We start from the raw sequence: 14,000 nt of genomic DNA, 5'->3' as shown, positions 1-14,000 counted from the left end.
ATTCATGACAGTAGTTGCCATCTTTAAATGGGAGAGGGCAACTTTTGGGAAAACAGTAGAGCACTTTCTTTTAAAAAGTATAAATTTTAGTGGGTGATAACTGCAAGTGATTCTTTGTGTTTTTTATAATGATAGTTCTACAAGATAGGGGAAAAGACTTTCAATCTCCCTTTTCATTCTCGTCAGTTCTTTCTCTCCAATTTCTAGGAGTATGAAAGGTATTTGAGGTCTGTCTTTACTCTGCCAAGAAAAAAGGATGGTATTTGCCAGGGCTTTGACATTTTGCTTCTAATGTCAATAATCCACAATCTCCCTTTTTACATGAAAGATGATTCTATTTATTTGAATTAGGATGAACAGGCTTTCACCAATGAAATTATTTAATCAGTGTAAAAGTTAATCATTTGAATTAAAATTTAATTAAATTTAATCATGTTGAGATTTTTGATCGCATGCAAACTGAGTCAAATGTAGCATCCCATTGTTATTAGTTAAACATATTATTTAACAAAAATAATTTTAATTAATATTGCATTCGTTCTAGGGTTACAAATTATACCTGCATTTTTCTAGAATTTACTTGTACGCACTCCTGTCGTTTTATTTAGAACAGCCTTGTGAGTTAGGTGATCTTTCTGCTAACTCCCTGGCCAGCTTCCCCTGAGCTCTGAGGTTGACTGCAGGCGGGTCTGAAGCTGGATGATGTGCTGGGCTAGAAAGCAGGAGCAGGAGATGGCTGAGATCTAGGCTTCCCTCAGGCATGAAAATGGCTGGTGACTTCGGGCCAGTTGCTCTTTCTCTTCTTCACCCACCTCATAGGGTTGTGCTTGGGGGAAAAGAGGAGGCAGGAGTATTAAGTACAGGTATTCCTCGACTTACCACAGTTCCCTTAGTGACCCTTTGAAGTTACAATGGCACTGGAAAGAAGCGACTTACGACCATTTTTCACCTGGCCATTGCAGCACCCCCATGGTCGTGTGATCAAAATTCAGATGCTTGGCAACCGACTCATATTTATGACGGTTGCAGTGTCCCCGGGGTCATGTGGTCTCCTTTTGCAGCCTTCTGACAGGAAAAGTCAACGGGGGAAGCCAGATTCACTGGAGAACCACAGATGTTAAGTTAATATCTGCAGTGATTCACCTAACGGCTGTGACAAAAAAAGGTTTTTTAAATGGGCGAAAATTCAGTTTACAGCTGTCTCGCTTAGCAACGGACATTTTGTGTGCGATCAATTTGACTGTAAGTCAAGGACTACCTGTATATACATGCATACGTATACACAGAATAAAATCATTATTATTACCATAGGATGAAAAAAAATATAGTAATAACATCAGCAACATTTAAGTCCATGTTCCAGATGACCTCAACAACTGTGTAAAGTATGCCACAGCTTTACTTTTTTCTCTTCACCGTGTTATAAATGAAGGCGAAGCTGATTGACTGGAGCATGACCAGAATATTCTACATGTCCTCAGTTGAGCTGAGATCTGGAGCAGAGATTGATTGATTGATTTAAATCCCACCTTTTTTATTTTTATACTTATATGTAACTCAAGGCAGCAAACATACTTTCCTCCTCCTATTTTCCCCACAACAGTGAGGTGGGTTGGGCTGAGAGGGAGTGATTAACTCCCCCCCCCCCGCTGATTGGCTGCATATAGTCTAATTAGTTGTCTTAAATATGACTGACAGAACTGGCAGAAAATTGAAGATGCTGATTGGAGGCCCCAGACATATTTGGAACTGGAGGGTCTGCCTTGCATTTTGATTTTCAGTGGAATGGATCCTCAAGGAGAATCCCTGCCAAGGTAATGAGCGTTATTAAAAATAAACCAAAACCAAAAAAAAAAACAAAAAAACAAAGCCCAATCATGACATAAAGCCTAGTAGCTTGTATTGACAATCTTTTCTTGTTTTTGCAATAGTAGTATGAAAATTACTGCATCTTAAAGCCCCCTTTTAACAACTTCTGCTTGCATTCTAAGTGCTGGATGTAAATTTTAGAATGTCACTAAACCGTTTCATTGCTTTATGTTTAATTCTTTGGAAGTCAAGGCCCAAAACCTTACTTGCTTTGTTGGTTGTGTTCAGCATGCTTACTGGCACAAAGTAGTCCACTCTACTCGTAGGAGCAGAAGGATTGAACTGTAGTGCCTCTGTTCAGTTAAATAATTCAAACAGAGTACCATACTTGATGGCATCCAAAATCACCAGGAGCCCTCTGTAGGATCGTTGGAAGGAAGGGTGTTCCTCAGCCCTTGGCAAACATTGAATAGTTAGAAAATAGGGATCTGAACCAGGTTGGTGCTTCAGATCTGATGTAGGTGTGCTTGCCCTATGTAGTCTCTAACAGGTACAGCAAGTAGCCTCATGCTGTATCTGAAACATCTTTCCTTTTTTGGGCCAAACATGTGCACATCCCTATTAGGAAAAAATATGTTGGGAACAGTACATTTCTTTCTGGAACCTGATATTATCCAGAAACAAATATTACCTTCCAGCAAAAGAGGTGCACTGTACATTGGGTCAGGGATACCTATCGGTTTGATAACTTTCACGTTCGGGATTTGGTCTAGATAATATATCCTAGGCTGAATTTTGGGACAAATTAAGCCCCACTTGTACATCATATATCAAGGAAAGGCAATGCATAAATAGTATTTCGCAACCTTAGCAACTTTTAAGATGTGTGGACTTTAAGTCCCAGAACTGCAATATCCACAAAGTAGTTGAAATGCAATTCTCCATTAATGTTTATTGTAAACTAACAATAGAACGGGTAGGAATAGTTGGTAAGTGGCATTTCTTCATTAATATTACTGGCATGTTGATTTTGTTCATTCTTTTCCTATCTGCCTATCCAAGATCCTTGAGATACTGTGATCTACGATTGATAAACTCCTCGTGCCTGGTGAGAACAGCTTTGGAGCAAGAGCTTGGCTTGGCAGCCTATTTTGTCAATTCTGAAAGTACAGTAGAGAAAGGAGGAACCACAAATGATGTCTTGGAGAGTGACCCAGAGAAACTGAGCAGTACTGATAATGAGGATGAAGAAATAGTAACGGAAGGTAAAGGGACATCCTTTGGACCACAGCATTAAACCAATCTTCCCCACCTGTGGTCTTCCAATGTATTGAATACAATCCATTTTTATTTGTTAAACCTGCTTTCTATGAATAGGATCAAGAGCTGACAAGGGCAGAAGTTCCTTCCAATCAATGAATCTTGATAAATTTCAGTCACTGTTTCCCCAAATTTCCCCTTTAAGATTTGCTAAATGCACATTCCTCCTCCTCCTCCTCCTCCTCCTCCTCCTCCTCCTCCTCCTCCTCCTCCTCCTCCTCCCTTTTCTTTGGTCAGGAAGCATTACAATCTGTGATGGGCACTGTTCCAAAGACAAGCAGGTCCTCTTTGGGGAAGGAATCAATTCAGGGATACATGGTTGAGGTTCATTCATTCATTCATTCATTCATTCATTCATTCATTCAATTATTAAATTTATATGCTGCCTAACAAGAGACTCTGGGAGGCTTGCAAACATATAACCAGAGGTACAAACATTAGAAGATTTAAATATTAAATAAATTAAAAAAGTTACAGAAACTACAATATTATGGGGTATAGGTGGAGTCTTCTTCCACTAGCCCCCTCCAATGTAGAACACCCCCACTGGGCCCCCTGGCCTGTTGGCCGAGTCAGGTTTTGAAGCTCTTACAGAAGGACAAAAGGGGGAGAGTTGTGGGTCTCAAGGGGCTCAGTGTTCCGGAGGGTGGGAGTTACGGCAGAAAGGGCCTCTGTCCTGGAACCCATCTGCTAGAATTCCTCAACTAGCGGAGCATGCACCATGTCCCTTCTGCTGATATGGGTGGGGCAGGCCAATACCATTGGGGTGAGAAAGTTTTTCAGGTAGTATTTTCATAGTCATACCTTATCCAATTAATTTGTGTGTGCGTGTGTGTGTTTGTGTGTGCACAGTATATGTACCTATGTAATATAAGTATATATGGAAATGGTTCATGGCTAACTCCCGTTGATCAGAACTACAAAAATATAATACCTATCATTTTATCATGTATTTTTGAGGGAATCGCTGAGAGGAACACTGATATCAAATAAAAGTCTATTTCTTCACCCCCTTTGTATTTTAAGTTAGATCAGATTATGTCTATAAAAATGTTAAATAAGATTTCCCTTCAATTACAAAGCAGGCTCAGCTTCCGAAAGAAGTAGCCCTGTGAATAGGGAGAGATCTGGCTCTTGCGATTCTGCCGATTCTTCTGTCTCTTCAAAAGCATCAAGTAAGACTTCCCACATGTTGGAATGTTATTTTATTTCTTGAAACCATTTATATATCTCTCTTGTCCTCCGTAGCAGTGTTTCTCAGCCTCGCAACCATGGTAGCAGACAGCAGTGATGATAGATGTAGTAATGCAGCAACATTAGGAAGAAGGATGTGAGAAACTGGAGGAGTGTTAGGAGGAATAAGGAGCTGAGGAATTTTGGGAGATGAAGTCCACATATCTTAAAAATTCCTGAGTTGTCAAACATTGCACTAGCGTTTTAGTTCATGCTACTGTTGTTCTTAGGAAAAAAGCAGCAAAACGTCCATGTAAACCAGAGGTGTCAAACTGCTGGCTCTTAGGCCGGATGTGTCACGCGGAAGCCGCACCCACCCCAGCTCCGGCAAGGGAAAAAAAGTCATGATACATCGTGGCACGTCACGTGACGCAGCAAGTTTGACACCCCTGATGTAAACTTTTAAAACCTATCTTTATAGAATTAGGTATATTTTTTTACAATTTCTGATAGGAAAATATTTTCAACCAGTGCCGTTAAGAGTTTTGCAGTTCATTTTGTTGGAATTAGTCATTTGTAACATGGAAAGGTATTTGGGCGTGGAGACTTAAGCACGCACATAGGTAAAATCTCATGCTGAAATAAATGATCTTTTTGTCCCAGAATTCCTTTCTTTACCTTCTACCGGCCAGTTATTATTAGAAAACGTTATATGCTCTTAGAAGTGAGGAAAATAAAATAACATATGTTACCATATAACATACCGTATAATATGGCTCCAAAATCTTAAGGGACTGGTTTGGACAAAACGCAGCAGCACTTTTTTGTGCGACAAGAAAAAGATAATATTACAACATATTTTTAACATCTTATTACATAGCAGTATTTCAATCTACTATATAAGTAGAATTCTTGTCTAAAATAATACATCATGAAGAAACTTAAACTTTGCCTGTCATTTTAAATGTGTTGCAGTAGTGTTCATTGCCATAATAAGTCTAATTACGTTTTCTAGAACTAAAATAAACAACTACAGAGACAAACAAATATGTCATCATTTGGAGAGTGGAGAAGAAATATAAATTTGGTCAGAATGCTTCCCCAATTTCCCAGCCCCTGTACTCATAGAAAAATAAACATTTGTTTCACATTTCACAAGCGATGGTACATAGATTAATCATCCTAATACACAAATACTCTTTCTTATAAGAAAGATCTGGAGGTGACCCTTAATATTTGTTCCTCAAGGGCTTCCTACTGGAATTTAAAATAAACCATGGCTTTTTTATGTGTATACATACATACAGACGTACATGCATACATACACATAAAAGAGCCATGGTTTATTTTAAACTCCAGTAGGAGTTTATATATAGTGGTATATACTGTATGTATTAGGGTAAGAGTTTGTGGATTGTATAACAAGGTTTGCATGTTGAATTTGTGCTGAGGCAACTGCTTTTTTTTTTGCTTATATGAAACAACTGTCAAGACTTTAAGATACTTTTGGCAATGTGATAAACTGAAATCTAGACATATTTCAAACAAATTCAACCTCATCTCTCATCATGACTCCACCCCATTTAGCAGTGCCAATTTCAAGGTCTCAGCCTTGCTTGTCTACTTCTGCTTAATTTATTGTACTCCAGGAATGATTTGTGGTGGCCTTCTTATATGTGTGTGGGGAAGGGAGCAATACGATAGTACGGACTGGCACTAATCGCTGCCATTGCACTGCTAAAGTATAGATTTTATCCACAGGCACACCGTTTTGCAGTGAAGCATCTGCAGGGGAGGTAGGAAAAAAGTCCCCTCGTCAGATGTCAGGCAGCAATAATGAAGAGAGTATGAGCAGCACTGAAAAGCCAAGACCTAAAGTGGAGAAAGAGCCCAAACAGACCACGATAGCTGCTCAGGCTTCCATCTCTTCATCGTCACCCTCTCCTTTCTCATCTTCCTTGGCCTCGTCTGCCCCCACCCATAGTTCCTTGCCTCTGCAGGGCTCTCCGTGTTCCATGACTAAAGCATCCCAGCAACCTCCCATCGTTTACCTTCCCAAACTGATGTATGATATAGTGACCTCTGCAGACAGCACAGGCCTCCCCAAGTCCTCCTCCCTCTTGCCTTATCATTCAGTAACGTGGGCAAGCTCTTTTCGCCCTCTCATGAATAAAATGATGACCTGCACAGAGCAGTCCCTCTATTATCGCCAGTGGACCGTTCCCAAGCCAATCCACATGGACTACAATAATCGGAATGAAGGGAGGATGGATACTTTTCACCCAAGGAGGCTGCTGCTGAATGGGCCACCCCAGGTAGGTAACGGGACCAAAGTAATTACTCCTAATATCCTCTGTTTATCATTTCCTTTTCACCCTCTCACTTTAAGAAAACAATTGTCTTGCAGGATAAAACTACAAGTGGTCCCCGACTTAGTACAGTTCCGATTGTTTAATGACCTTTTGAATTATGATAGACAAAAAAAGAATTACTTATGATCAGTCCTCAAAGTTACGTCTTCCGCACCACCCGCATGGTCAAGTGATTGCATTTCATTTGCTGGCTCTCATTTATGAAAGATTGCTGCATTTCATGGTTATATGATTTGGGTTTTGAGATTATTTTTTTTAATCAGTGGTGGGATTCAGCCACCACTTCGGCAGAGGTAAGGTAAAGGTAAAGGTTCCCCCGCACATGTGTGCTAGTCGTTTCCGACTCTAGGGGCCGGTGCTCATCTCTGTTTCAAAGCTGAACAGCCAGCGCTTGTCGGAGGATGCCTCTGTGGTCATGTGGCCGGCATGACTAGACGCCAAAGGCGCACGGAACGCTGTTACCTTCCCACCGGAGTGGTCCCTATTTTTCTACTTGCATTTTTTACGTGCTTTTGAACTGCTAGGTTGGCAGAAGCTGGGACAAGTAACAGGCGCTCACTCTGTCACGCGGCACTCGGGATTCGACTTGCCAAACTGCCGACCTTCTGATCGACAAGCTCAGCGTCCTAACCCACTGAGCCACCGCCGGTAGCTAATTTTTTGTTGCCCAGGCTCAGAATGGACTTCCACAAGCGGCATCCACCCAGAGAACTGGTTGTTCACATATTTGAATCCCACCACTGGTTTTTTTCATTTTCCAGCAAAACATATCCATTGGATAAGCTGGTTTTGGACCTAAAATCATGGGATTTGTGTAACGAGCACTATGGCTTACTTAATGATTGTCATAAAACTGAGTTCAGTCATATGAGGACCTGTGAGCACAATGAGCAAAATTCTGGGTTCATTTGTGGTCATAACCCTATAAGATGATTACCATCATTAATCACCAATTTATTATATAGCTCCAACATCAGCCCAAAGGCTCTGAAGATGGCCTTTAAATACACTCCAATCTCTGCAGTCCTTTGAAATAATTTTTCTCCTTCAGCCTCTGGACATGGAAATAATTGATCCTTTTTTTCTTCTTCTTCTTCTTCAAATGGTCTGCGAATTCCTGTTTCATGACCACAGTGGACAAATCCAGGGTTATAGTTTATCTTAATCAGATTAATGTGGAGTTTATCAAAACAATTTATTGTTCTTTCCCTTTGTCGCCATGCCTAATCAATGCCTTCTTCTCAGTTTCTGTGTGACTGTTTGAGACTTGGAATAATAGTTGTAATAGTAATCACCAAGCACCACCATCATACAACGTAGCCAGTACATTTAATCCAAAATGGCTTTATGTCAGACCTGGACATTTTATGCCCTTCCCCTGGCCATATCTGACACTTTGTCTGGTCTGTGTGAGGACAATCTGAAATGAGAAATCAAATGTAAATAAGCACACCGCAGGGGGCAGGAGAAGAAGCCGAGTCCGGTTCAGCTCTGCACAGCTGCGATGGGCTCCTGCAGTCAGCTGGTGGCTGCAGGAGGGCGAGTAGAGAAAGAACTTTTCTGGGCCTGCTGGTCCCTTGCCTGGAGCACCCTGATGTGTTGAAGCTATGTAGTTTGAGGACATCAAATCAAGTTATATTGGTTCAGCCCTCCACAATGGTCTCAGTTTCTCATGTGGCTCCTTGCCTTCTATATTTGCAGGATAATATTCTGAGTGCAGTAATGTGCGAGCTGTGAAAAACAGAAAACTAAAGATCAATAGGGACATAACGCTCCTTTGCATTTGCCAAATTATAACTCCTAATACTAAAGGCTGTGAGTCATAGTAGGGCAGATTAGAGATGTCAGATTAACTTCAGATTAAGTAGCAGTCATCATTTATATTGGAGGATTCTAAAATACAGTATTTGAATCAAACATTGTTTACTATTCTGATTTATGTGTTTCCAGATAGGAAAGACTGGTGCTTATCTACAGTTTCTTAGCATTTTATCTCGAATGTTGATTCGGCTGACAGAAGTGGATGTTTATGATGAAGAGGAGATCAATATTGGTATGTCTCCCATACTTATTCTTTGGGGAACAATATTTAAGTCCCTTGTTATTTGATTTTCCTCTTCTTGTATTCCTTAAGCCTTATGTTCCCTTTTTTCAGTATTTCATTAACAAGATGTCTTTTACAAATCCCTCTTTTTATTTTTTTTAAGACTTTCACACTTACTGTCTTACTGCTCTTACTGTCCCTAATAACTATTGGTTTCCCTTTGCCTTCTTTGCTGATTCAATTGTAGAATTGGAAATACCTCAATAAAATATTACTTGTGGGAATATTCTTTTGAAACATTAATCTAGAAATGAACTTTGTCATGTTGTTTGGAAGCTGAGTGTTCAGATGTGCTTTTCAATTAATTAAAAGCGTTTCCAATGCTTGGGGAGCTTTCCATCACACCTGTGCACTGTTTTGGAGATTATCATCTGGATGTGTCCTAATTTCTACTACCTTTTTTGGATACTGTAGAAATGACACGTATAGGTTGTCCCTATTTAGTGACTGTTTGCAGTTACAACAGTGATGAAAAAGTGTTTGACCAGTCCTTGCATTTAATGATCTTCACAGGTCTTTAAAATAAAGAAAGACTGAAGTAAGATAATAAGCAGAGTTGCAATTTTACCTAGTGACTATTTCACTTAACGACCAAATTGGCGATTCGATTTGTGGTCACTAAAAGAGGACTGCCTATATCCTGAAACTTCAGGTTATAATTTAAATTATAGGTTCCATGGCAGTGATACCCAATGAGGTCATTTATCAGAGCACTTTCCCTGACTTTCAAAATTTATGACTTGGGAAGTTCTCAACCTTTTATTTCAGCTGAGTTAATTGTTCCAATACTAGAACTTCTGAAGGGCTCAGAATCCATTACTTCTCCCTTTTCAAAGAGAAGATGTGAAACACAAAGCTAATTTCCATCTGGCTTAATTCTTTTGATGACAAAAGAATTTGTGTTTTGTTTACAGCCATCAAACAGATGGATGCTCTTCCTTCCACTGCAAGGGTAGTGAACTATAGAAAGAGGATAAAAAAAATTCACTGTTATTAGTTTGAATTAATCGATATTTGAGTTTCAGCAGGGGCTGCCCTGTGATATCAAGCATTTTAGTTAGAGATAGCTCAGGATTACAAAGTTTACATGCTGATCATCCCTAAAATATTTGATTTTTAAGTTGTAACTAGGCTGGATAGTGCTTGGAGGCATTCATGTAAAAACAGGGGTTTGGTCCCATCCTTCCTTTTACATTGAATAATTCATCATAAATGCCCACATTCATTAAATGTGAAAAAGAATTACATTGGTTGCATTGTGTGAGTTTCTTCTGAAATCTAGCTTACCCCTGCCTGTGTTTATATTTTTTGAATTTCCTTTTTGTTGATAATACCACAGATCTGAAAGAAAATTCAGAACAATATTACCATCAGCCAGGAGATGTGTGGCCTGATTTAGAAACATTTAAAAAGATGCCTTTTGATTATACAATCCATGATCCAAAATATGAAGATGCAAGTCTCATTTGTTCAACAGTGCAGAAGACAAAGAGTGATGGTCAGAATATCTTTTTTCTTCATTTGAACAACTTATTTTTGTACAATTGTTATAGAATAAAGTATTGCAGGAGAAATTGTTGCTCAGAATCTTGTTTTACATTCCAGTCTCGGGAAGAAATTTGGGTGGGGTGGGGTAGGGAACACAATTCAATTTGGAAGGCAGTCAGTTACAATATTTGTATTGTGGATTAAATAACAGTTAGCTTTATTGACATAATTCATCTCTTGTTAGTTCCTTTCCCAATCTGACTTTGAGCATTGTACTCACACAGCTAATAGATGCTGTGTGTGAAAGATTGGGATCAAGAATGCAGAAAAATAGCTTGAAATTTTTGTTCATAGTTACTACTGAACTATTAAACCATCCACAATTACTTGCAATTATTAGCTAAGCCTGATACTAATTGAAATAAAGCTGCATTATTTTAGTTCAGTCTTGGCAATAGTGTGCAGTATGTGGACATGTTGGCTTGGAAGTCTTCAAATAATATTCTGAACACCTTTGAACGACACCAGACTGGATAACTATTCAGAACTATATTCTAAAAAGGGCTTAGTAATAGCATTAACAGAAGGCAATATTTTGACAGAATGGATGACATTCCTCTATTCCCATAAGGAAAATCCATTTTTAATCTTGTTTTGGTTGTAAGCTAGTATCGTTTTGCAGGAGCTAATGAACAAAGATGTGCTCATCCCTTTGTAGAAGTGGGTGCACCTTTTAGCTGATACAGTCAAAATGCATTTGTGCAGATAGATCAACAAAGAGAAAATCGGAGGATCTGTACATGCGCCGTCAGACAACTCGGATGAGATTATCCAAATATGCTGCTTACAACACTTACCATCATTGTGAACAATGTCATCAATATATGGGCTTTAATCCCAGGTATCAGGTAAGATTGATAGAATCTGCAATAGAAAATTCATTACATTTCAGGGACAGCAGAAATTATTGAACTATTCATCAGATTAAAAAAATGGGAAAAGGCAAAGCATGGTTTTATGCAATATTATATTGAATAGGCTGGTCCCTGTCCTTTTGTTTAGGACACAATATTATACCCACTTTGCTAAAAATCTAGGAGTCAGCCTCACTAACTCAAATCATTTAGCAATAATATGGAAAATGGAAGCTTTTCTCAACTTCACAATGTAAGTCTAGAGTGAAACCCCAGATTTCCTACTGGTATTCTTTTCAAGTACTCAGTTCAGCCCTGCTTACCTTTTTTTTAAATACCTACCAAGATGGACTTGGTCCTGGCATAGAATGAACTCATGAAACTGAAAGCATTTTTAAATATGTATGTACAGTGGTGGGATTCAGCCAGTTTGCACCACTTCAGCAGAACCGGTAGCTAATTTTTTGTTGCCCAGGCCCAGAATGGACTTCTGGAAGGGGCATCCACACAGAGAACCGGTTGCTTACATATTTGAATCCCACCTTTGTATGTATGTGTGTGTGTGTGTATATATATATATATATATATATATATATATATATATATATATATATATATATATATATATATATATATATATATATATATATATATATATATAATCTGGGTCCTCATTTTACTGACCTTGGAAGGATGGAAGGCTGAGTCAACCTTGAGCTGGTCAAAGAAATCGAACTCCTGGCTATGGGCAGAGTTTGCCTGCAATACTGCATTCTAACCAAAACCTGCATAAACTTCAAAATGCAGACAATTCAGAAATGTATCCATTATGACACCAGCTGAAGCTATTCTTGTTGATGTTCCATTTTATATCTTAAATAATCACCAGTTTAAGTAAGTGTATCTCTTTGAATCTATTAAAGATGTTGGGGGTTGGACCATAAAAATCTGTATTAATTAAGGCAAACTGTTTTATTGTATTAAGATGTGGTTTGCTTTTCTGCCACTGTTATTAAAATCAACAGCACATATCAATATCAGAGCTTTCAAAAAGAGCAAATGTGGTATATTACACTTGTATCCTTTTTCCCCTCAGCTTTATGAATCTACCTTGCATGCTTTTGCCTTTTCCTATTCAATGCTTGGAGAAGAAATTCAGCTACACTTCATTATCCCTAAATCGAAAGAGCACCATTTTGTCTTTAGCCATCCAGGAAGGCAGCTGGAAAGTATGAGATTGCCTCTTGTCACAGATCAGGTAAATAAAGAGCAATTTGCAAAACTGTTATTCTAAGGGATTAGAATTTAAACTGCTTCCAGGTGATAGTATAGCTGGATTGATTGATCTTATTATAGAAGATAACCCCTAAACCAGGGGTCTTCAAACGTGGCCCTTTTATGACTTGTGGACTTCTGGGAATTCTGGGAGTTGAAGTCCACAAGTCATAAAAGGGCCACGTTTGAAGACCCCTCCCCTAAACTATCCAGTAAGAAAACTAGAGTTGAACAGGGGTTTAAAATGGCCTTTCAAAATTTTCCATCAAGTTTGGAAAGACATTCACATACACCCTGGGTTTTTCTTAAATAGGGCAAGAATGCTACTTTGCATCCATTAAAATGTCCTTGAAGCTCATTTTTCCTTTAAAATAATTCGTACAGCAAATTCTCTTTTATCAAATAGAATGAGCTTGTATACTTTGACAGAGTAATAAGATATGATTTTATTTTGCTTAAACATAGAAACACACAGCTGGCCTACTTTTTATCAAGTTACACACTTGGTTTATTGAGCTTAGTACTGTTGATTGCCAGTGGCTCGCCAAGGTTTTAGGCAGAGATTTTCTCTTTTACCTGTATCTGGAGATCCTATGCCTTCAACATGAAAAGCTGCTTACAAGCGGTGAGGCACTCCGACCCTCTGGTTCCGCCCCGAGGTCCCGGGAGTGAGGATGTGCAGCCTCCTGAGCTCCGGCTGGTGTATTTGAATGCCAGGTCGGTCGTTAATAAGGCTCCTCTCGTTCGAGACTTGGTCGAGGGTGAGCAGGCTGACCTGGCTTGCATCACGGAGACCTGGTTGGGCCCAGAGGGCGGTGTTCCTCTGGTTGATCTTTGCCCACCAGGTTTCCGGGTGCTGCACCGGCCTCGGGCTCAGGGTAGGGGTGGGGGAGTGGCTGTTGTTGCGAGGGAGACCTTGTGTCCGCGGGAGGCCACCGTTCCCCAGACAGTCGGGTGTGAGTCTCTCTTTTTGAGATGCGGCCCTGGTGCGCAGTTGGGCTTGCTGCTGGTGTACCGTTCGCCTAGTCACGCAGCAGCAGCCCTGCCTGAGCTGCTTGATGTCCTCTCTGGGCTGGTGGTTGAGTTCCCGAAACTTATAGTTTTGGGGGACTTCAACCTACCATCGCTGGGAGGATCATCTGAGTTGGCTCGGGAGTTCATGGCTTCCATGACGGCCATGGACCTGACGCAAGTAATTACGGGACCGACTCATGAAGGAGGCCACACCCTTGACCTTGTTTTCTTGTCTGGACGGTGGTTAGATGATCTTGGTGGGGGCTCTCCAATTATTATGCCCCTGTCATGGACCGATCATCATCTCCTGCGGCTGGTCTTCCGTTTTGCCACCCCCCGCCGTGGGTGTTTGGAACCACTCAAATGGTACCGCCCCAGACGCTTAATGGATCCCCAGAGGTTCCAGGCGGCGCTGGGGTCCCCACCTGCCTCCCTCGCTCACAGCTCGGCCGAGGCCTTAGTGGAAGCCTGGGAAAGGACGGCCACTGAGGCCCTTGACCGAGTTGTACCCTTGCGGCCCCTGACCCGGTG

The 14,000-nt window shown here is 40.3% G+C and overlaps 1 protein-coding gene across 1 annotated transcript in view; it reads left to right on the top strand.

The window, feature by feature from the left end:
- The window catches only part of GREB1 (growth regulating estrogen receptor binding 1), a gene marked incomplete at both ends in the record, with an annotated part of 73,453 nt that overhangs the window by 45,803 nt on the left and 13,650 nt on the right, over window positions 1-14,000 (top strand). The window contains 8 exons of the mRNA XM_083363128.1: window positions 1,699-1,814; window positions 2,872-3,074; window positions 4,215-4,304; window positions 6,064-6,617; window positions 8,625-8,727; window positions 10,118-10,276; window positions 11,032-11,174; window positions 12,277-12,438. Coding sequence (XP_083219254.1) covers window positions 1,699-1,814; window positions 2,872-3,074; window positions 4,215-4,304; window positions 6,064-6,617; window positions 8,625-8,727; window positions 10,118-10,276; window positions 11,032-11,174; window positions 12,277-12,438 — 1,530 coding nt within the window. The remainder of the gene's footprint in view (window positions 1-1,698; window positions 1,815-2,871; window positions 3,075-4,214; window positions 4,305-6,063; window positions 6,618-8,624; window positions 8,728-10,117; window positions 10,277-11,031; window positions 11,175-12,276; window positions 12,439-14,000) is intronic.

Source organism: Vipera ursinii (assembly GCF_947247035.1).
Source record: "Vipera ursinii genome assembly, chromosome: 1".
In the NCBI taxonomy this organism is placed as follows: domain Eukaryota; kingdom Metazoa; phylum Chordata; class Lepidosauria; order Squamata; family Viperidae; genus Vipera; species Vipera ursinii.
This window is presented reverse-complemented; position numbering and strand designations above follow the sequence as displayed.